General features: G+C 34.0%; 2 protein-coding genes, 1 non-coding gene and 1 pseudogene across 5 annotated transcripts; 2 read left to right on the top strand and 2 right to left on the bottom strand.

Moving 5' to 3' along the window:
* Positions 1 to 108: 108 nt before the first annotated feature.
* Positions 109 to 253, bottom strand: LOC148192852 (U4 spliceosomal RNA). The gene has a single exon (XR_015782474.1). It is a non-coding gene; the product is annotated as a U4 spliceosomal RNA (small nuclear RNA).
* Positions 254 to 1,039: 786 nt separating this feature from the next.
* Positions 1,040 to 2,906, bottom strand: LOC124847544 (eukaryotic translation initiation factor 3 subunit I-like; annotated as a pseudogene). Its single transcript, XR_015782032.1, has 4 exons — positions 2,648 to 2,906; positions 2,235 to 2,315; positions 2,060 to 2,139; positions 1,040 to 1,257 (listed from the first exon to the last, which is right to left on the bottom strand). The product of XR_015782032.1 is annotated as a eukaryotic translation initiation factor 3 subunit I-like (transcript).
* Positions 2,907 to 8,615: 5,709 nt separating this feature from the next.
* LOC124847535 (uncharacterized) lies at positions 8,616 to 13,450 on the top strand. Of its 2 annotated transcripts, none has more exons than XM_047325049.2 (6): positions 8,616 to 9,155; positions 9,364 to 9,496; positions 10,109 to 10,247; positions 10,654 to 10,690; positions 11,732 to 12,020; positions 12,118 to 13,450. In XM_047325049.2, exons 1-6 carry the CDS (start codon positions 8,973 to 8,975, stop codon positions 12,156 to 12,158), a joined length of 822 nt encoding a protein of 273 aa, XP_047181005.1. In that variant the 5' UTR covers positions 8,616 to 8,972; the 3' UTR covers positions 12,159 to 13,450. The 2 variants fall into 2 exon arrangements, with proteins under 2 accessions (XP_047181005.1, XP_047181006.1); XM_047325050.2 differs by having other exon boundaries at positions 8,617 to 9,155; positions 12,098 to 13,450.
* A 1,653-nt stretch (positions 13,451 to 15,103) lies between these two features.
* Positions 15,104 to 20,844, top strand: LOC124847536 (uncharacterized). Its single transcript, XM_047325051.2, has 12 exons — positions 15,104 to 15,864; positions 15,985 to 16,169; positions 16,421 to 16,501; positions 16,585 to 16,626; positions 16,726 to 16,770; positions 17,230 to 17,316; positions 17,855 to 17,981; positions 18,194 to 18,274; positions 18,700 to 18,810; positions 18,886 to 18,950; positions 19,146 to 19,251; positions 19,702 to 20,844. Exons 1-12 carry the CDS (start codon positions 15,390 to 15,392, stop codon positions 19,800 to 19,802), a joined length of 1,506 nt encoding a protein of 501 aa, XP_047181007.2. The 5' UTR covers positions 15,104 to 15,389; the 3' UTR covers positions 19,803 to 20,844.
* The last annotated feature ends 1,740 nt before the right edge of the window (positions 20,845 to 22,584 follow it).

Here is a 22,584-nt window from a genome sequence, read left to right as displayed (position 1 = left end):
TAAAATTGCACGTATGGCATTGGAACTAAAATTGCAGGTCTATACCCAGAAGGGAGAGTCCTTCCACAAACCCAACTCCAAAATTTAAAACTAAAATTGCAGGACTTTACCCCAAAGGGTGTCCTTCCAGAAATTCTCAAAGGCCTAGGCTGAACCCAGGCCCAAGAGGGGGTTTGGAAATAGTTTTCAACCAGCAATAGACGCGCCTCGGTTAGAACCTCACTAGCTGCGTCATTGCCCCAAGCGCAAAGATGCTTTATAACATATTTGAGAGCTCTATTTATGTTAACATCCATGTATTGTATCTCAGTGTTTTAGTCTATGTGGGACTTCAGCATCTCCTACAATATTAAGCTTAATGCAATTATACATTTCATAACACATAAGCTAGATATGTCTTATTTTTACCATTTCATAGTGCAGTGACCATCGTTCTCGTTTGTCAGTATACAAAATTTTACGAACTGACGGAAAATATAAACTCACCGTAGAAGCCAGTCAGAATAAGTGAATGATATCTTTGAATTAAATCAGTTTCTTTTACTCCAGTTTCTCTTACATTGCTTCTAAATTTTTCTAGGCAAGAATCGAACAGGGTGCTTTTAAATAACTCTTTTTTGCTTGTAAATTGTTTGGTGATGGTTAATGAGTTATTCAGGCTATTGCTTTAATAATTGACTTTTCAGTTACGGTGTTTCTTGTAAGAGTAATTGGAGTTTTATTTGTATCTTGATGGTATCATTCTCTATGAGGTTAGATGTTGTCATCCCTATCCAACCTTACATTGATATACACTGTATTATAAAATAATTCAACGTTATTAACAATCAATTTCTTTGAAACGCACTGCATTTGAAAAATTATTGTCATAACAATGTGTTTTAAAAAAATTCATAGACCCCTTATTTGAAAGTAGCGCAAATTGAATCACGCTTAAATCCAACCATATTCCAAAATTTAAATCTTAACAAAATCGTTTGACGTGCGATGCTTAATTATGAGTTCCACTCCAACCAAAATCGACAATGTTAATACAATATAAACCAAAAATGCATAATTTCTTTCATTAATTTCTTCCATGATTGTAACAATACAGGGAGCAGCGTTAGAAAAAAAAATTGAGTAAAATTAAGTGCTAACTTCTAGAAACCATCTAATTTTAACCACAAAAACATCCAGCACTATAATTTAATGTTGAAATAATCTGAGTCGAAGTGGTGCAACCGTACATAACCATCTTCACCTCCACTTGAAAAACTACAAGATAAAAACAAATAAAGACCCATGAAAGAAGTAAAAAAGAAGCAGCTCGACAGTTATTCAAAAACTTGTAGAACTAACGGGAGTATATTGACTATATGTGTGTGTGTATATATATATATATGTCACATATCGAGACAGAATGCCAACCAAATATCAAACATATATGTCGAGATACATTGGCAACATTTTGTTTGAAATTACAATAGTCACAAAATTTACTACATTGATCAATCTCTAAAAAGATATGAGGGGATACGTCGTCAGAAGTTGTCTCTTTAAACTCATCCTAAGACAATTACAGATATATAATACAGAAAACAAATACATTGTTCCATGAATTTATTTTCCTTTTAATTTAGAGAGCAAATATGATACTACAAGTAAACAAACATGTGAATATTAATAATTTCATTAGTTCATGATCAATGACCAAATCAGAATCAGTTAATGTTATATAATTATGCATTCTTCTAGCATCTAAGGATATGACAATAACTACTACATATTGATCTGTATAAACCAAATATTGAAATTTCTATGGTACATCCTATATTAACTGCAGAAAGGTTATATCTTTATATCATACAAATCGGGCAAATGTGCTGGTAATACACCACATGGCAAGATACTGAGTTTTCAAACAGTTAAGTGAAACAAACAGCATATTCTATCATCAAAGTAAAACAACATAATCATGGTCCTCGAGTTCTCCAACAAATAAATGAACTGAAGGTATCTTCGTAAGGAAGTATGTCACGATGCAACACAAAATGGAGGTGAAGAACGGTGGATATACCTTTTTCCATCAGGATTAAAAGCCAATGCCTTAATTGGTCCAAAGTGCCCTTTCACACCTCTAATTTCTTCTTGAAGAATCTAATAAATGAAAAGAAAAAAAGCAAAATAAGTAGACATTCAATATCATTACAGAAATCAACAAAGTATAGGAAAGTAAAAAACAAAAAACTTACCTTATCAAAGAATTTGGCTTCAAATTTTCCAGCACGATGATCGGTAGTTGTAACAGCTTATGCGTCACCTCCAATTACTACCTACCAGGGCATGGAATTCAGAACGTCATACAAGTAGCATAACACCAAATAAAATATGAAAGGAAACCAAATCAAGACAGATGTGTAAGGGGGTGCAATCAATTATGAAATATTTTGGAAGAGCCTTCGTTTTATGAATTAGAGTACCACAAGTATGTGTTTGTGGTGTACGGGGAATAAATTTCAACCGAGAAAAGAGCGTAGAAATACATCTAACCAGCTTTCCTAAAATCATAAGACCCTGATTTCCAATCAATCAAATACAGCAGAGGGAAAATTACTTGAACATGACAGCAGCAGGTTAACTAATGTTTGAATGTGAAAATACATACATGATCAAGAAGAGGTGACATTGCAACAGCATTGACTGGGCGTTCTGTGATAACGGCGAGCTCATCGCCGACGGAGAAATCAACGGACCTGGCGGGAGAATCGAAATTGAAGCTGTACGATTGATGCTCAGTTTGGACGCTCAATAGTTTGGCGCTCTGGTCCGCACTTCCCGTAATGAGTCGAGCCGAATCTCCTGAAATTGAAATTGGAATTGAGATTGAGACTGAAATTGAAACTGAAATGAAAATGCTGTAAGAAACTTGCCTGAGACTCGCACGACCAAACGACGCCGTTGTGGCCTCTCGAGAGTAAGTAGCACCAACTCAAAACGTAAGAATTAATTTATTTTTAAAAGTAATATTATTTTATTAGAGTTATATATCAAATCACTATATTTAAAAATTGAAATTAACTTTTTTACGTAACTTATATATAAAAGATATATGTTTTTTTTTAATTTACATTTTTTAGGTTTTTATCTTTTTTAAGTTAAACCGATCTAACATCAGTACTAAAGGGTCCCCATCTCTATTGTTTGAGTTTGGGTCCATAAATGTGAGGGCTGGACCTTAAAATACCGTCACATTTGAGTCCAATAACATTCTCATCTCATGGACCAAAACCAACCACGTGGCAACCGCAACTCTACAACTAGACAAATATCTCGTGTTTTTTTTTCTCTCTTTCTTTACTTTACAGATATTCAAAAAATCAAATATTTGAGAAACTTCATCACTTAGCTTCGTAAGAGTTTCTGATCTGATTACAATATCAATATAGAAAAAACTTGATTAGCACACATAAGTAGAAGTACAACTATCTTTCATTCAGAAAATCGTAATTGTTGACTAACTTTATGGTAAGTTATAAAAGTAAGTCGGCTTCCATAATTAAAGTTCCACGCTGCCTACGAACATATAACTTCTTCCAACCTCCTTATTATAACATATTATCAATTTAATTAATAGTTAATCTTTATAATTTCAGATCTGAGTATATGAAAGTTGTGAATTAAAGTCTAATTCATCGAGTTTAGGAAATTAATTATTGAATTAATCTTAAACTGGGTTGATTTTGATGGAAATAAATAAGCCTGTGATTTAACTTTAGTCATAACGAAGAGTGAAGTTCTTTTTTTATCTATACAAATTGAATATAAACGAAAGAACTTACAGCAATTGATTCCACCAAATGAGTCATACTGCCTTGACTGCTAAAAGAGAAACTCTTTTAACTGTACAAAAGTCTCATGTCGATAATTTGCTATCCACCAAAATCATTCATCTTTATCTATTATCAATGATCATGTCATGTATTTGAAAGAGAAGTGCAGAGAGGTGTGGGTTAATATAATTACAAATTGTAATTATGACATAACGTAAAGGTAGTGAAGAAGAAGAGAAGGATGAATGTGTAGTGTGAGTTAAGAGTTCTTTGCAAATTGAAGAGAGAAAAGAAAAGTTTCAAACAGTTGGTGTGCGCTGTAATGGGTTGGCTTGGTCTGTACAATTCTCCCTTCTCTTTTCTTATCTTCTCATAAGCTCTGCTCTGCTCAGCCATCAACCTAAAGTTGAAGACAGCTACGCCTACCCCACCTCCCAAATATGTTACATTTTCACAACTTCTTCTCATTATCTTTTCTTCTTCTACCCTCCCAACATAAACAACACCCCACATTCTTCACTCATATCACCACACTGCCATTCCCTCCATCATTGCAACCTCACAACATATATAATTCTCTATCAACTTTGGACCATTTTCACTAATCATTTCTTCAAAACACACACTGCAAAAACATACCCTGCTGCATCCACTTTATAGACATGTCTGTAACTTGGTTAATATATAAGGAGAGAACGACACACACAAAAAGTATAAATTTAGTAACAGAGGTGGAGTATTAGTTGTAAGACATGCATGGTACTGGTACAGATGTAGCTAGTTCTACCATTTGAGTACGCAGTTTTATAGGGGTGAAGCATGGAATCTAGGTCCATGTGAGCTGTGAGGTGGGGTTAAGTGACACTGGACCAAACATGGAAGAAAAATGTTTGTCATAGGTTAGTGACGCGTCATGCATCGTTGCAGCATCTCACTGTAATTAATGTGCATAAGTTTTCTTGGTAAAACTACTACTCATTAATAAAAAATATGTAAGTGAGAATACATGAATGAGTGAATAGTAGAGTTAGAAATTGTGAAGTTTGCAGCAATGGTTGTGTTATTTTAGCCTTGGATGGAGAGATGGAAAAAGTTAATGATGGAAGGAGAAATAATGATACCCACTGCATAAAGAGGTTTTATTAAAATGGGTGTCTGACTGCAACTATTCCTCTTTAATTTATGCTACTTAATGTACTTTAATTTGTGTGATGATATACACAGAAATTGTCAGAGAGATGTGCTGGAGAAGCTAAGCAAATTCCATTGCTCAGATACACTTTTCTACAAAATTATTGTTTTACCTTAGATAAATATTTTTATATTTCAAATAAACAAATAATATAAATAGTTACGGTCGTTCAATTTTTACAGTTCAGCAAAATTAATGCAGAGTTAATATTACAATGATTATTGATGAGTTGTTGAGGTTTACATTAATAATCATTAAGAGATAAATTAATTAATTGTATTTTTTTAAAGTCATTTTTAATTTTGAGGTAAACTCACTTTTACTCGATATTAAAGATTTAATTTTGAGGTAAATCCACTTTTACTCAGTGTTAAATTACAAAAGGTCTATTGAAAAAGATTTTAACTTGAGCGTCAGTGTATCCTACAAGTCACTCCCATGTTCAGGCGGTTATCATGGTTTAAGCAGAAACAATTTATATCTTTTACCAAAAAAACATCACAATTCTTGTTATTTACTTCAATTATTATTATTTTCTTGAAATTGAACACATTTCGGAAGTGTATGATATTTTACACCGGTTGAACCAACTCAATCACATCTTGACGTTATTATTTATTTTATACAATACCAAAAAATTAAAACGTGTACGTACAGATTCGTGGCGAATATACTGAGGATGGTATTTATATGCAATGTGACCACAGAATTGTATAAAGCAGGGCATTTTCTTTGAGAGTGTTATTCATTAAAAGTGATTAGCATAATTAAGCTTTTACTGTTGATTAATCAGAATTATCCTTTTAATACGAGAGAAGGCATCACGCCGTGTTTCAAAAGTCCGACACAATGTAAACATCAGTAATGTTGTGAGGGGTCACGGCCACATAATCAAAGACAACTTGCCAAAACCATACTTACAAACAAATAATCGTGTTTCTTTTTCTCCTAGTTAATAGAATGTTGATTTTTTTTATAAGTTTTAATTATCTAATTCACCATAATTAAGGAAAGTGATTTATTTATATTATAATAATAGATGCATATTTCAAAAAATTATATTTATCACTGATATTCTTTTTATCTTCTACAGTAAGTGTTTGTCACTGATAGAGGCACATTCAATAAAAAAACATGAAGAGTGTGTCCCAAAAATACCATTAATCTTTAATTGGGTTTTGAATTTTGTTTTAATTGAAACTTCATTCATCGAGAAAATAGATAGATGCTGTAGCCGAAAAAAAAAAGAATTTTAATTAGGTGATGTTCGATTGAAAATACACATCTTAAAATAATTTTTTAGTTAGGTTTAGATTTTATTTAAAAAAAATCATTCACTTAACAAGATGAAAAATGATGCAACAAACAATTTTAAAAACAAATATTTACACAATTTTATAATTTTATTTGACAATCCTAATAAATTTATTATGTCATCTTGTGAGATTTGAATTAAAAATATCATATGAAATTGTAGAATCTTATTATTTGATATATTACATCTCAATTTTAGCTACAATAGATATCACCACAATAAACAAAATCTTCAAGAAGAAGTTTTATAATAAATATGCGAACAAAATTAAATAACACATGAATTTGAATCATTATTGTGACTCAATTCACACAATCCGATCTAGCCAACGAGTCAAAACGTATCTAGTGTATCTCTTTTTTTTTTTGTCACTTCTTTTTAATAAAATGTATGGGATTATTTTCATATGAATAATCTCTTTATTGTCTTCATCCTTTATAGTTATTAGCATACCTTTTTAATATTATTATTTTAATTTATTTAAAGGAGGCTTTAACGACATTATCGTGATTGACCTATTAAATAAACTCAAATGCTCCATCATTTTGTCTTAAATTTAACCCGGCTTGATCTATAATTCTACATAATCCTCCAAATTATGAATATGGTAATTATAACAAAATAAATGTAAATAAAAGTTTCACATCTTAAAAAAAAAATACAACACTGATATTATTCTTTGCTAAAAATATATAGTTTACCGACTCCTCTTTGTAAGATATATTTTTGAAAAGTTTGAATGAAGTGGCTTACAAATTGATTTCATGCATTGTTCGAAATTAAATTAATGAATTAATTTTGACCATTAATTACATCAATCACGTTGTTCTTTATATTAGTCTCGCCTCCCTCAAACTTTGATATTTGAGTTTAATTGGCCGAAACAGATATTTTTTTACTTTTGTTTTTTCATTCAGATAATTCAAACGTCCGAGTCAATAAATGTCGGCCTCCTTTTATATTAGTATAAAAGATAAAGAATAAAATATAATTTTTTTATTAAGACGAAGGAATTTTTAATATTCATTTACTTCTTCAAAATTACCGAATAAGCTTTTAAAAATAACAACGGAGTACTTGACATCGTTTTAAATTGTTCACCATAGTTTTTAATTCTTATCATAGCCAAGTGGCATTTCTAAAATAAAAAAGATACTTTTATTATTTGAATTGAAATGTCTTTTTTATTGAGTTGAGATGTCTTTTTCTGTAAGCTTTAGAGCAGTAAGTGAAGTTGCTTGTAAAATACTCCTATATGTTTTTTGCTTATTTATAGTATTTACATAATCCTAATTAGGTATTAAAATTTAAGAAAATGACACTGAACAATGAAATAACTTTATAAAGTGTATATAAATAAAATTTGATCTGACGTGGAAAGGCAAGGTATACGCGTGTTTTGTGAATGACAAAACCGCCATTGGAGAGTTGACCGTTGACTTCCCTCCAACACACCGTTGGCGCCATTTTCCGTTCCGTTTTGAGGCACTGTGGTTCAAAATGGGGATTGGAGTAGCTGGTAGAGGGGCAGATAGGTAATTGAAGGAAAATACGAGGGTAATAATGCACCCCACACCACACCTCGTGTCTCCTCAAAATAATAGAAAGTGCAAAGACGAAGGAACATAATAATAGTTGCTGCATCATCCACTCCCACGCCCCCATGATTGCGCGTGGACACAAACACACAGCTATTCGCTGTTTACTCTTAATCATAGGCACGTCGATTACACACCTTATCATCCGGTTCGCTTCTGCTCCAAACCCGGTCTGCCTCTCTCGTTGGATTCATCCTTAGCCACCCGCCCAAAATACGAAGAAAGGAAGAGGGAAAACTAAATTACTAAACTATCCCTGCTTTTGTATATTTCTTAAGAAAAATGACGACGTATTTTTCCAACACATTTTTTTTAATCATTTTATGATTGAAATCACGAGTTTTGTTAAATTAAATCTCTAATTTCCATTTTGTGTAATATTGGCATTAAATAAAAGTTAAAATTTGAGTTTATAATAGTTGAAGAGTTAAAAAGTGATGTTAAAGTATGAGAAGTTGTAAGGTTACTAACATGTATAAATATAATTAAATGCAGGGCAAATAATTAATATAATGATAAATATAATTAAATGCATGAGGTAATGGATGGGATCGAACCAGAAGAAGCAGCATAAGCCGAACAAGTGTGGTCCGGTTTGAGATTTGATATTGTAAAGAAAAGAAAAGAAAATTGAGATTGAATAATGGAAGCTGGTGGGGGCTGCTATGTATATAATTCATGTCCTTATTATGTGAGGCCCTTTCCTCTTTTTCCAACTTTTGCTTTCTCTTCCCTCCGAATTTTCTCTCTCTTTCTCTCTCATTTTTTGATCTCTGACCTAATTGTCTCTGTTCTTTCTCTTCCCTTCTCATCAACATCACCGAGAACAGCCACAGCCCAGAGAACATCCCTCTAAATTTAGCGGCTATTTCTCATCTTCTTCTGCTTCCGTCACCTGGATCTGTCTCTCTGTACACTCATTGTTTGACAAAATAACACTGGGAAGTTTTGTCATAGCTCAGCTGACTCTATAGCTACAGGATAATAAGATTAAGATCACCCAGAGAGGATTATTCAAGTCTTTTCATTGCTTCTCTCGATCCGCAAAATTCAACATGACTCCAGTTAATTTGGCAGGCCAGTTTGGTGACACCACATACACTAAGGTCTTTGTTGGAGGCTTGGCCTGGGAGACTCAAAAGGAGACCATGAAGAAGTATTTTGAGCAGTTTGGTGAGATCTTGGAGGCTGTTGTCATCACTGACAAAGCTACTGGAAGATCTAAAGGCTATGGATTTGTATGTTCATATACATCTCTCTCTCTCTCTCTCTATATATATATATATCTCTTTTTGCTCATATACATATCATTATACACACAGCGCAATAAATTAATTCTTTTGTCCAATTCCTATTACATACCACCACCCACCTAGATCTCAAACAATATATATATACTATATCACATGTTCTCTTTCACAAGGATGTTCATTATTTCCGTTTCAGGTTACATTTCGCGAACCAGAAGCTGCCATGAGAGCTTGTGTAGATGCTGCTCCCGTAATCGACGGTAGGAGAGCTAACTGCAACCTTGCTTCTTTGGGTGTCCAGAGATCTAAGCCTTCAACCCCAAAGCATGGTCCGTATACATAAATCTGTATTTGTTCTTCTCTATCTTCTCCTTTTTCTTCATCCGAGTTCTTACTTTATTAAGGTCTCATTGACATAATGTATCAGATATCCCATAAGTTGCATAAAATCTTGTCTTTTTAGTCTGTCACCGTTGAAAGATGCTATAGCTATAACATGTTTCTCAAACTATTTCTCATCGGTATGCCCCACTTACATGCTCGTTAATGGATATTCCTCCCAAAAATTATTAGTGTTTGAGTGAAATCCAAGTCATGATATCTGCGTCGAAATATTCTTTGATAAAAATGGAAGACAACACAGCTAAATGACAGCTAAGATTGAATATTCTTCCAGAGTGGAAAGTTCTATTATGTTTTATCCAAGAGAGAGTTTTATTTCATGTATATTTTTGGGAAACAAATGGAAGAAATGTCCCTAAGAAGCATGGAACCAAAGCAGTACGTCCACTGAATTTGTTCCCTTTAGTTATTTTTCGTCCATTTTTTTTCTCTCACTGAAATACAACCCATTTATACATACAGACATAAGTACATAAGTCGAACTCATTTATACGATGTGTTTGTTTGGTTGATGATGTTTTGTAAATTAATATTGGCAGGAGGAGGAGGAGGGAGGAACTTCAGAGTGATGGGTTCTTTCCAGACAGGATTTGGAGGAGGAGTTGGATCAGCTTTTCCTTCAGCAGCAACCTTCCCTCATTATGCTATCCAGCAAGGGATACCTTATAATGTTTATGGGTATGAATATGCTTTAACTCTTTATAGCATGCTACTCTTTTCTCTCTCTCTTTCTCTCTCTCTCTTCTCTACAGTTGTACTATTAAGGTGGGATCATGGCACGTGCATGCCAACTCATTCACAACAAAAACTCCCAAACATATTTTTTACTACCCTTACCTTGCCTTGCCATTGCCACCCACTTCATCTCTATTCAACCTACACATCATACCTATGCAGCACTAGAGAGAGACTTTCCGTCAACCCTCTCTCTCTCTTTTCTTTTTTTTTCTTTCTTTCTCTCTCTCTCATGTGCATGAAAACTCCACATTCTCCTATTCATGCACCGTGTCTGCACTACTCTCTCTTATTATTGCTTCACGTTCTAACCCTTTTCTTTCCTTATTCTTTTCTCGCTATTTTTCAGGTACTCTCCTTACTCGCCGGATTACACTTACCCTACGGTTTGTACATTTTTTACTTTCACTTTTACTTAGGATGCGTTTTCTTGCGTAGCTTTTAGGACACACAACCTTTTAAACCTGAAATCAAACTGTTTCCACTGTTCTCAAACCGACTTTTGGAAAATTTTCAATATTTGAATTCGGTACTTCAACAAATCTTCATCGTAGCAATTTGGCAAGAAGATGCTGGACTCATCAAAAGTAAACATGCTCTTAACTACTAGCAACAAAACAACCTATAAGACCCGTTCCATTTTTAGTATTGTAAAGTTTATTAGTGTTATGAAAATGATGAATCACCCATACGTGTGTGTGTCTCTATATCTCTGTATCTATATGGAATAATAGACGTCATGTAAACGATAAAGTTATTTTTTTTACTAAATAAAATAAATAAATAATTACAATTAAATATTATGGTAAATAATAAAAAGTAAAATGCATAAGTAGCTTAAAAAATTCAATATCAGAAATCAAAAAAAATTTGTGATTACATATTGCATGGTTGATAATAAAGCAAAGGAATGAATGGATGAAAATGAAATAAAAGAAGAGAGTGGGTAGGGTGGTAATTGTGTGGGGATGAAGTTTTGTTTGGACAACACATAATAGTACCCTACAAAATGTGGAGATGAAGGTGGTATAAGTCGGTGGCATATGAACTGTTTGTATAATTGATTCCCTCCTTGGGACAAGCAAAGGAGTAATGAGTGAGTGAGTCTTAGTCAAAGTGTTGTCTGTCCTATCTTTTGCCCACCAATATTATTTCTTTTTTCTTTCATGAGCTCAAGTTTGTGGTCCATTTCTCAGTCATGTGCTACGCATACTTTCACACTCTTCTAAATTCAAGTGCTTCTGCACTGCACACCCAAATTTTTTAATCAAAGCCATGCTGGTGGTCCACCTTTTAATTAATAAATCAAATAGATGCGAAATATTGCTGACAAGGTAGAATAATAATAATAATAATAATAATAATAAAGTAATCTAGTGTTGAATAACGTGGAAAATGAAAAATGGAAAATGGCATGCATGCTGCAGAGCTACTATGGTGTGTATGGAGGAGCAACAGCACAGTACCCAGTTTATGGAAGTGGGCCAGGAGGGATGATGACGGGTGCTGCAGCTTTCTACCCGTATCTGCAGTACGGCGGAGAAGGGAGTGGCGGCGGTGGCACAAGCGGGGGCTATAGTTCCGGGCAGGGTTACGGTGTGAACTATGCCCCTCACCTCTTTCAGTATTCTCCGATTGCTTCCACTGCAGCAGGTGCCTATGCCCAGCACTATGGAACACCCATGTCTCTTGCTCCTTCCCCTGCCTTGCAATCAGGTTTGGTTTCTGCTACTTTTCTTTCATTTCCATTCCAATTCATGAGTCATTAAATGGGGCGCTAACATCTTTGACAGTGTGTTTCGCTGTGCCGCAGGCGTGACCGTGTCTCTTCAAGCTCCAATTCCTCATCGCTAGAGACTCATCTCAAACTAGCTATGTCAAAACTTCCCAGTTGCTTCTTGAAGTCTCTGATCATCGTAATCATCATCATCATCATCAACCTTTGCCCTAACCATGGTGCTCTCTCTCTCACACACACCCACTCTTTCACTAACACAATGCAAAGTCCATCAATGGCATTTGGGCTTTTCCAGCATATATAAGAAGCCCCCCATAGGGGCAAAAATGTTCCTCCACATCTGGAGAGTCATGCATTTCTTTTTCTCAAAAAAATGTTGCATCTTGAATGAAGGGTTCCCTCAGGAGAACCGCCGAAGCAACAGGAGCCGGCCACCGGAAATGGCTGGCTGAGTTGTTGGATAAAAAAGAACAGCAAAGCTTGGCCCTGGAAAGGCCGAGCCGAAAAGAACCATCTTCTTGACTTGTGCCCAAGGCGGGCTAAGTAAAAGTGTAGAATGGTTTGAAAAATTGTAAATGGGAAGTAGCTCATGAACTAGAAATGAAGTTAGTTCTGCAAAAATAGGTATTATTCCCTCCAATCACTGCTATAATGACCTCTGCATGAAGAGGAGCTTTTAGCAATCATGGACATTGGATGTCCCAGCTTTTTTGTATGGTAACATCTAGCTAGTCTTAGGCATTAGCTTTAGGATCAGTCATGTCTTTATAAATATGTTTTTCAACTTCATTTCAATTTTCTCAAAAAAGAGTTTTAACCAACCAATCAATTCACAATCTTCCCTTTGGGTAAGGGGAGATAATATCTAACTACTGTTTTTTTCTTCTTGCTTTTTCCTGTAAATTCAATGTGGCTAAACTATGGGAGTTTAAGCCCAATCCACTAATCCTTAGGAGGGATAGTGTTTTATTTTCCCTTTTAGCATAAGTAGTAGATTTCATCATCATCATCTTGAGAACTGCATCAATGGATGCACAACTCAAAACACTTGCATGTAACCCTGGGAGATATTTTGGTTCCCTTGGGTTCTTCACTTACTCACCAACCATGGTTAGGACATAGGTGAATCTCATCACTCTCTGTCTCTCTCTCTCTCTCTCTTTCTCTTCTCCCTGCTTTTCTATCTGCCAACTTTTACATCGAGATGGACCTTGATACTCTATTAATTATATGTTTAAGCCTATATGGTTTGGATTGTAATTAGGAATACTGAAGTAGGAGGATTTCATTCTCTATCCATGTCGGATGAGAATGGATTTGCTACTCATTCTACTATGTCTTTAATTTCATATTATGCTTGCTTCTGTTCAACCTATGTCAACATAAGAAAATCAAGTTAATTCTTCTACCAATGTTCAGTGGAACACATATATGTGCTAAATCTGAGGTTTACACACAGGTCTTATCTATTAAATCTTGTTGCAATCCTCTTCAACCTCAAAATTAGTTTTTATTTTCACTCCCTACACATCATAAACAAACCTTTCAAGACCCTCGTAGTTTATCCAAGCGCTTTTAACCTCTCTTTTCTATTATAGATCATGATTTAGGTATTTGTTATTATTTTAACTTAATTTAACAAGTAGTACTTCGGAAACTCATACAAGTTTATATGAAATTGTTGAAATTTAACAAGTTCTAATGTTGTCAAGTGCATTGTATAAGGTGATGTTTCATGGAACTTGAAATGTGTTACTTAAAAGTTAGTCTGTCAGAGATATTTTAGAAGGGTGTGTTGCTTCAATTCTGTATTTTTTTAGCATAATTTCTATATGAATTCTAAAGATCTTAACTTGCAATTTCCCCGTAGCTTGATGTGACATATGTTGCAATTAAAACTCTAGATTTAACAATAGTACAAATTAATGATGAATCAAAGTTCGTGACAGTAGACCAAAGCCTCTAATGAACAAAAATATCTTATATTTTTCTAGCAAAAGCATAACTTTATACTTGGTTTATGTGTGATCAATTGTGTTTGACTAATGTCAACGTTTTAGTTAACCTGGTTTGTATTTATGACTTTTGGTAAATGGATGTTTAGACGTGAAAGTGATTACACATATTGACTTGAGCCCAAAATGTAACAAATTACATTATTTATTAGTGCATCATTCTTTATTTTTTTTAAGCTTTCTCAATGTTACTTCTTAAGCTATGATTGTAATTATGTTTGCAAATGAGTGAAATTGTTAAAAATTGAGTTGGTCTCATGTACAGAAAAAAGTTTCTGAATAATAGAAATTGAACAATTAAAATGAATTTACGATAATAAATTATCTCATTTAAACCTTTTTCTCTAAATAGTACTAAAGCTAAACCTAAATAAAAAGTATGACGTTATTTTTCCATTCAAAATCTTAAAAAATAATAAATTTATAATCTTTTATATATTACTTAATTTTCTTCAGTTGTCCTTAATGTGAGACTTGTGCCCCAGACAAATCTATCATATTATATTATCTATCAGCCGAACAAATCTAATATATTATCTATTAAGATTGGATTATGATTAAGAAAAACTATTAACATCTAATAAAAGTAGCTCTCAACATCAACTGTAAGTATTTAATGATGGTTTATTTTTTTACGGGCTATCTCATACATTGATATATTATTTATTTTGGAACCTTATCTTATCCTTAAATGTAATATATTATTTATTAACATTGGATTTTAATATGAAGTAATCTTCATTTTGAAGTTTTATATGATTGCTTTTAAAAGATAGAAAGTTAAACGAGTATTTTAATTATACTTGATTCAATTTCTAAACAATATCAGACTATAGTAGTCTATAGATATAATAAGAACATCGATGAAATTTTTACACACTTGATATTTACTATTTTATTTTTCTATCTCTCTCTTTCTTAAAGTTAATTTTTTTAATAATCAAAATGCCTTTTAAAAATGAATTATCAACCGGTGCAAGTGTATAAAAAATATTTTGGGGCTACACACACAACACACATAGTAGTAGAATTAAAAGCGGCCAAGGCCTGCTGCGTTTTTACTCACATAGGTAGGCATAGGCATATTCTGTTGTGTTTCACAAAGCTAATAGAATAACAGTAATTCACTAAATAATAATAAGCGCTTAATTGGTGTCTCCCAGTTTCGGAGAATCCAACAAATGCTGTCTTGGTTTTTTTGGTTCTTGTTCTGCAGCTTAATTTAGTGAGCATTCTCAGAAATGCTCTGGACTTTATCTAAGAAAGAGGAAGAGTATATCTATACGTATCAGATATTGGTGAAACCATACTGGAAAGCATCGTATCTCAGATATGTCTGAAGAGCTTATGGAGTTGTCACCAGAGAATTCATCAGTCTCAGGATTCAAGGAAGAGTCTTCTGAACATTCGCCATCTGAGAAGTGGTTAAAAACCAGCAAAATTACTCCATTTATACAACTTGATATTCAAGCTGAGTTGATTGAACAAACTAATTCAGACCATCTTGGATATGGCCATAGCCACCACACTCCTGAAGCTGGTGAAAAACATCAGGCCTTAAAATCACATGCAATAACCAATACAGAAAAGACATACACCGTCACCAGAAGAAAAGAAAAGCTATCGAGTGTTCTACTTCCACTGTCTGCAGCTTCGTACTATAGTGGAGTATCACCGGAAATGGAAATTGTTGAATCATGTCAAACCATTGAGAAGCTAAACGCATATTTGAAAGCAAAAAAGGATGATGTCAATGCTGGTGTACCAGGCAAATTCTTACGTGCAGTAATGGGTTCAGATGGTGTTGGTAATTTCTATTTCTTAACACAATCTTGGCATAAGTTGAAATCTTGTGAACACGAATCCATGATTTTCCTGATCACGATTTTTTTCTGGAATAGTATATTCTAAATGTAAGTATTAACAGATGTAGGAACTGTGGCTTCAATCATCACGTATTCCTTCTACCTAGATGTAACTTCAGAGAGCGATCAGTTCTGCACAGTACCAATCATTAACATTAACCGGGCAAATCTTGGTTCGCATGTTGAACTCAAGTGGTTGCTTGATTCATGTCATATTGATCAGTCATCCTTAATTTTTGCAGATGAGGTAAGTTTGACGAGACTGTTCTACAATTACAATTTAGAAAAAAAATTGTACTTACATCAAATTAGGCCTGCTATTTGTGTTTGGGATAAACCAAGGATATTATTAAAGCTGTGATCACAAAGCATATAAAACACCAATTTGCAATGCCCCTGCATTACAAACATTAGCCACACAACAACACATAATTAAGAATTTTTTTCCTGTGTGTCCACTCCAAAAAGAATGCTTAATTATATGAATAAATTTGACAGATTGATTTGGGTTACTATGATCTATTTGGAAGTCTTAAGATCGTGCTGTTGAAGGGAAGCAAGATTAACAGTAAGCAAGAGGTAATAAATTATGCAGTGGACACAATGTTCAGCTCTGGTTATAATTGCAGAATATTACTGATATTATGTTCTTTTGAAAGCAGAAATTGAAGCATGCTGTGGTTGAAAATTTTCACTGCAGAAAGGTTAATTTACTGCGCCTTCTTTAACCATTTTATACACTTTTTTTCTTCTTTCACATTTAAGAACTAATGCATACCATCCATAAAACTCTTATTTCTCAGGGTGAGACAATATATCCATGGGTTAAAACTGTCATCACAGGCGAGGTGGGTCTTAAATTCCCCAGACAATTTCAGTGATATCTCTTCCTGTATTTTTGGTTATCATAGTTTCCTCAATTTCAGTTTTAATCTTTATATTTTAAAAGTTCAACATCTAGGTACCTGTAATTTTGACATGTTTAAATTTTGATGATTTGATATTTATTCTCTTTTTACTCTGATGCCTATAGCTTTATTTTATTAGGTTTTTACCTGGTGTGCTTTGTTTAGGTTTTACTCCCTCTATTATTAGAACTCTGCACATATTTACAGGGAACTGTATGAATCTATGAAGTAAACGATACTACCCAATAATGCTCTCACCCATATTAACACAGCTGAACAAGTGTTAGCAGAAGATCTTTTTATCATGTGAACTGATGTTGAATGATATAGAAGAATAATTTGTTTCTTCCATGTATGTATCATTACAAGATCTCAGTTGTCATTTAACCATTTCTACAGGAATGCTCTTGTTGCACGGCCATAGCAGACAAATTTGTAAATTATTCGCCTGAAATTTTGGCTGGCAAATCATTCAGTAAACTTCTGGTACTTAAAAACTTCTAGTTCTAAATTTTGAGCTGCCTCTTTTTTTCTTTAACTAAATGCATTACGTTGGAGCAATTGCTAAGATACTTTTCTCATATGGTAAATATGATATAAAATTTGACCCCTTTCACTGACTACCAGAAAAATTTTCATAACCTTACTTGTTTTGAACTTTTTACAATCTGGTCCGACCCGTTACTGTAGAAAAAGAAATTCCCTGATTGACGATGGTTTTGCTATACAGGCTCTCTTGCCTTTGTGGTGTAGAACTTAACTTTTCTGATATTTTAATGTGATTTCTAAGATTATAGAAACAACTTTTTCTGAGAAAGAAAGAAAAGAAGGTTCATGCAATTATAAGAGTATTATTCCAGAGTTGGTAGCATGATTCGTGGCGATTTTAGTGGTGTTGACATACACCACGCTATTCACCTGACTTGTAGTGTTTTTTGTCTGGTTTGAGCGTTGTGTCCCTCATGTCTACCCGAAAATTAAAATCAAGTTTTGTCTTATCTTTGATTCCTGTGAATGCTTGCAGCTAGCTGGCATTCTTTTGGATACTGCGAATCTAAGGGACCCTAGCTGCACCTCCAAAGATAAGTACACGGCTTCATTACTGATCAACGGTGCTGGTCGTTATGGATGCAATGGCTTTTACCAATTATGTATGCCCCCACACCATTTTCTATCAATTTCGATGTTCACATGCTACTGCTATTGTTGAATCTTCTTCCTTTTAGAGCTTAACATACAAGTTTGTTAGAAAACCAACATATTTGAACTTGATCATGTATATATAAGTTGTATTGAATATATTTTGTATCTGATAGCTCTAAGTTGGTTCAGTAGTGTATCTTGAAGTGTTTGTGATTTTCAGTGAAGTACAAAATGCATGACCTTTCCTCCCTCCAAGTAGCAGATATCTTGTGGAAGGACTTCAAAAAGTGGACAGGACAAGGTATTGACTTTTGTTTGTATATAGAAATAAATAAAGGTACCTTTCATAAATGAGTGTAATGAAAAGACATAACATTACTTTCAATTCTCTCTCTGCTAATACGATATGCATCAATATATTACCTGTCGGCAGTGTAGATATATGCATCAATATGATATGATATGTTTTATTTCACCAATATCATATTCATAAGCTAAAATTTCAATTGTATTGTAGTTTCCATTCTGGTTTATTTTGGTTCTGTTTGTTTTCTTGCCTCACATTTTAAAACAAATAAATTTTACATAATCCCAAACATCATAGTTTTAATCAATCTACATGTACCATATAATCAAACAAAGGAGAGTTTATGATTAGGTAGTAAGTTGAATTCTAAAATCCTTTATCAAAAATTTACCTTTTTGTCTGATGGGGTAATAAAGCAGAGAGTGGAGATTCAAGGTCACTGCAAATTGGCATGAGTTGCATAGGACTTTCAATCGGACAGCTTCTTTCTCGCGCAGAAAATCTTGCACAAGAAATAACAAGCTTTCAGTGTCAGTGTCACATAAAACCTCCATTATTCAACTTTGCAATGCATTTCTAACTTTTATTACTTTGTTCTGCTTCAGTGTATGAGAAACTTCGAGCACTTATTGTGGTTTCGGGATACTTTACTGATGAAAAGAACTTCAAGGTTAATCAAACTCTGAATTTACATATTTTATTTTACTAACTTTTCTTCTGTGATGGCATCACATAACAGTTAGCTAAATAATTTAAACAAACTTGTACACACAACAGTAATTATGTTTAACAACATGAGTTTGTGTTCTGTGCAATTGAAACTGAAACTGAAGAAGCTTTGTATAAATATGATTGACTGTGATAGAGAGAAGTTTTGATTTGCACGGAATCTACGAAGCTGTTAGAGAGTTTGCTCTTTTTCTTCGATTTTAATGCTTCCCGGCTGCCACTCAAAGCTTTGCACTTTCCAGGTTGGTTTCACCTTTTTCTTCCTCCAAAAGGACTTCTGTTTATTTATTTACTTTTGATTCTGTACAGAGAAACAAGAATCTGCATGTCTTAAGTAGAAAGAAACATAATAGAAAACTAAAATAAATAATTAATATGGTGTAGGACTAATAATTATAGTATAGGAACTAAATCTATAATCAACCTTTCATAATTAATATCCATACCATCATTAAAAAATTGAACAGATTTAAGTTATGATGATGTTTATAGTACAATAATCAATGAGATCCAGGAATAAAATCTTTTTATTAAAATTTGGTGAGTGGAATAATACAATAGTTTTACATCCAAAGCTATATTAATAATGCGTGAAGTAAGGAGTAAATTTATCAAGTATTTATAATTTGTGGTTATGTTCTTGAATATGCAATAAAGATTAGAGTGATAACATTTTTGTGGGTGGTTGGCAGGTCTGAAGAATGAGATGAAAGCGTACGAGATCGATAAGGTTACATCAAGAAAAATAGTTGAACATCTCATACAAGAGTTCGTTGGGATACCAAAACCCTAGCTACCAAATTACTTCTTTATAACAAAACAAGATTCTCTACATTACATTGCTCTTTTATTATCCAAACAGAACAGAAAGGGAAAATTAACTTATACTGCAGTGCAGCCACGATGTTTTTACGTGCAATGATTACATTAAAGAGAGGAAAAAAGCAGAACAGAAATAACAGAAGAAATGAAGAAAAAGGCCTTATTGTTTAATTGAGCTTGAACTTATGCAGAGTCACACCAGTACAATTTTTTAATATCCAATCATGTTTCTGTTATTCTCAATAATTATATTTTTCAATGAAATAATCCACAACTTTCATTTCTTATCCAAACTCTCGTCAAAATACTCATGGCTGTGGTCTCCATAGCTCACAAGAATACTAAAAATTATTGAATAATATACTCTTTTTCCAGCTCGATTTCGCTTCGCTTGATTCTTATTTACAAATTTTAAGAACTGATGAATAAATCTGTCAGTCAGCCAACAGTAAGAGATGGATAAGATGTCAAACAAGTACGAAAGATATTTATATGCGTAAGCTGGATAAACTCAAGATCAACTGATAATAAATATGTTACCGCATGAGTAACATTTGTAGAAGTTGGATTTATCTTATACGAACAGATTTTTCTCGAGTATTTTTATACTTTCGTTACTCTTTCATCCTTGTATTTGGTATGAAATGAATGTAAAAGTGTGTTATCCCTTTATTTTCTATCAAATGAATGTAAAAGTGTGTCAGGTATGATTTTTTTAAAGTAAAAGCTTGATGTGTATATTGTTTGGTATTATGGAGAGTGTAGATTCGTGGAAAGTGGATGAGTATTGACTGATTGATTGAGTAATATGTATAGGAATTGATTCGTGAAAAAGTTGCTATTGATGCAGTGAAACGAAAAAGAGGTCGATGAGGGAAATGAGTGGATGGGAAAATGGGTGTGTACTTGTGTGTTCTTTATAGTGGTCCATCCATTTCACTAGTAGCGGATGGATGAATGAATGAATGGAAGGTGGAACAAGTGGAGAGAAGTGAGAGAGAGAGAATAGCACCTTCTTATGCCAATCTCTAAAGCATTTTTGCCCCACACCAAACTTCAATCACTGGTTCACTCCTTGACATTATGAAATGGTGTCAAACTCAAGCTACCCTTTTTCTGTTTTTCTTTCACTCTTTTAGCATATTTCGATTTCAATGTCACGCTATATGTTTCTCGAAACTATTCTTTTTCTGTCATTCTCTCTCGGTCTCACACTCACACACGCCACTACCGAGAGGTAGTGCTAGTGCTAGAGTTAATGCTCAAGCTCTAATATCTCCAATTCTACTCCACTACAGATTTCTTCACTCTTGTATTGTATTCCTTTGGAAACTTCCAATTCAATACCAATACACACACTATGGAACTGTCAACACCCTTTTGTTCTCTGCTCCGTGTCTATGCATTTTCCAACACATCCCACTAACACAACAATCTTTCTAACACTACCAACAAAACAAGACTCTGTTTTCCTCTCATTTTGAAGAAGAGATGAAGACAGACTTCGGAGGTTCAGCACAGTTTTTATGAATCAGGTATCAGGTTCTTTTTTCAAGCCAGGTTAATCCTTGCTACTCAAATGAAATTCTTTTTCTTTCAATCTTTTATCATTTTCTTGTTCAGCTCTTTTGTTTTGAATTTGGAATTGGAAAAAGGGCACTTCTTCAGGTTGAAATAGTAAGTTGTAACAGTTACTACCATTTTAACCTGTTCCGATTGAAAAGCTACTTTTCTATCTTTAAGCATATTACCTTGTGATTGATTGGCCCCTGCTAAATTCTAAAAAAACATTTCAATTTCATTCTGATGTCCAGAGCAGGGTTGTTAGTAATAGTCCCTCATGATTAGAAAAGAAAAACTGCACTTGGCTATAATTATATTATGTGTGCTTTGCTTTCAGAGCAAATTAGATCAGAACCTCTTTTGTGCCAAAGATGCGAATGAGTGACTTCAAAGCATTATCCCTTTCTTCAATTCTTTGATTAGAATCATAGTAATGACGGTGCAATAGTTCTCTACAGATACAAACAAAATTGACCTTCCAACGTCACCTTTCTTTGCTTTCTTACATCACCATATTGCTTTTCCTTAGCATTCTATATTAATGTGTAACTTGATTATAATTTAATCTCAGTGTATGATTTTGTTCCCTGATCAGTTGTTTCCAGGATGGTCCCTGCAATAATGGTTTATTGATCACCCAAGTTCGAATATTATCATCCACCTTGCTGGCATTCCAATGATTCTACTTCTTATCTGAACTGACAGATTTGCCCCCGAATCCTGTCTTAATGGCCAAGAGCCCCTGTCTCTTATCCTTTTTCCAGTTATTGGCAGTGCTCTTTCTCACCTTCTACTCTATTTTCCCGCCTTGTGTGTCTCAGACGTCGGAAAGCCACGCTCTTTTTCAGTTCAAGAACCATTTGAAGGACTCCTTGAATTATTTGGCTTCCTGGAATGAATCAGATTCTCCATGTGACTTTTATGGAATTACATGTGATCAAGTTTCTGGGAGAGTCACAGAAATCTCACTGGACAATAAGTCCCTCTCTGGTGTCATTTTCCCATCACTCTCAGTTTTGCAGAGCCTGCAAGTTCTCTCACTACCGTCAAATTTAATTTCCGGAAAGCTTCCAGCAGAAATAAGCAGGTGTACCAGCCTCAGAGTGTTGAATCTAACAGGAAATCAATTGATGGGACCAATCCCAGACTTGTCTGGGCTGAGAAACCTGCAAATTCTTGACCTTTCAGCA

The sequence above is a fragment of the Vigna umbellata genome, chromosome 9, assembly GCF_029865625.1.
Source record: "Vigna umbellata cultivar VRB3 chromosome 9, Vumbellata_1.0, whole genome shotgun sequence".
Classification (NCBI taxonomy): Eukaryota; Viridiplantae; Streptophyta; class Magnoliopsida; order Fabales; family Fabaceae; genus Vigna; species Vigna umbellata.
This window is presented reverse-complemented; position numbering and strand designations above follow the sequence as displayed.

What these genes read in the sequence shown, in the direction of transcription:
- LOC124847535 (XM_047325049.2), top strand. Translation starts at nt 8,973, where the DNA reads ATGACTCCAGTTAATTTGGCAGGCCAGTTTGGTGACACCACATACACT. An exon ending in GATCTAAAGGCTATGGATTT is followed by an intron (nt 9,156 to 9,363) that starts GTATGTTCATAT and finishes TTTCCGTTTCAG; the next exon opens with GTTACATTTCGCGAACCAGA. An exon ending in GCCTTCAACCCCAAAGCATG is followed by an intron (nt 9,497 to 10,108) that starts GTCCGTATACAT and finishes TAATATTGGCAG; the next exon opens with GAGGAGGAGGAGGGAGGAAC.
- LOC124847536 (XM_047325051.2), top strand. Translation starts at nt 15,390, where the DNA reads ATGTCTGAAGAGCTTATGGAGTTGTCACCAGAGAATTCATCAGTCTCA. An exon ending in AAAATTTTCACTGCAGAAAG is followed by an intron (nt 16,627 to 16,725) that starts GTTAATTTACTG and finishes CTTATTTCTCAG; the next exon opens with GGTGAGACAATATATCCATG. An exon ending in CAATGGCTTTTACCAATTAT is followed by an intron (nt 17,982 to 18,193) that starts GTATGCCCCCAC and finishes TGTGATTTTCAG; the next exon opens with TGAAGTACAAAATGCATGAC.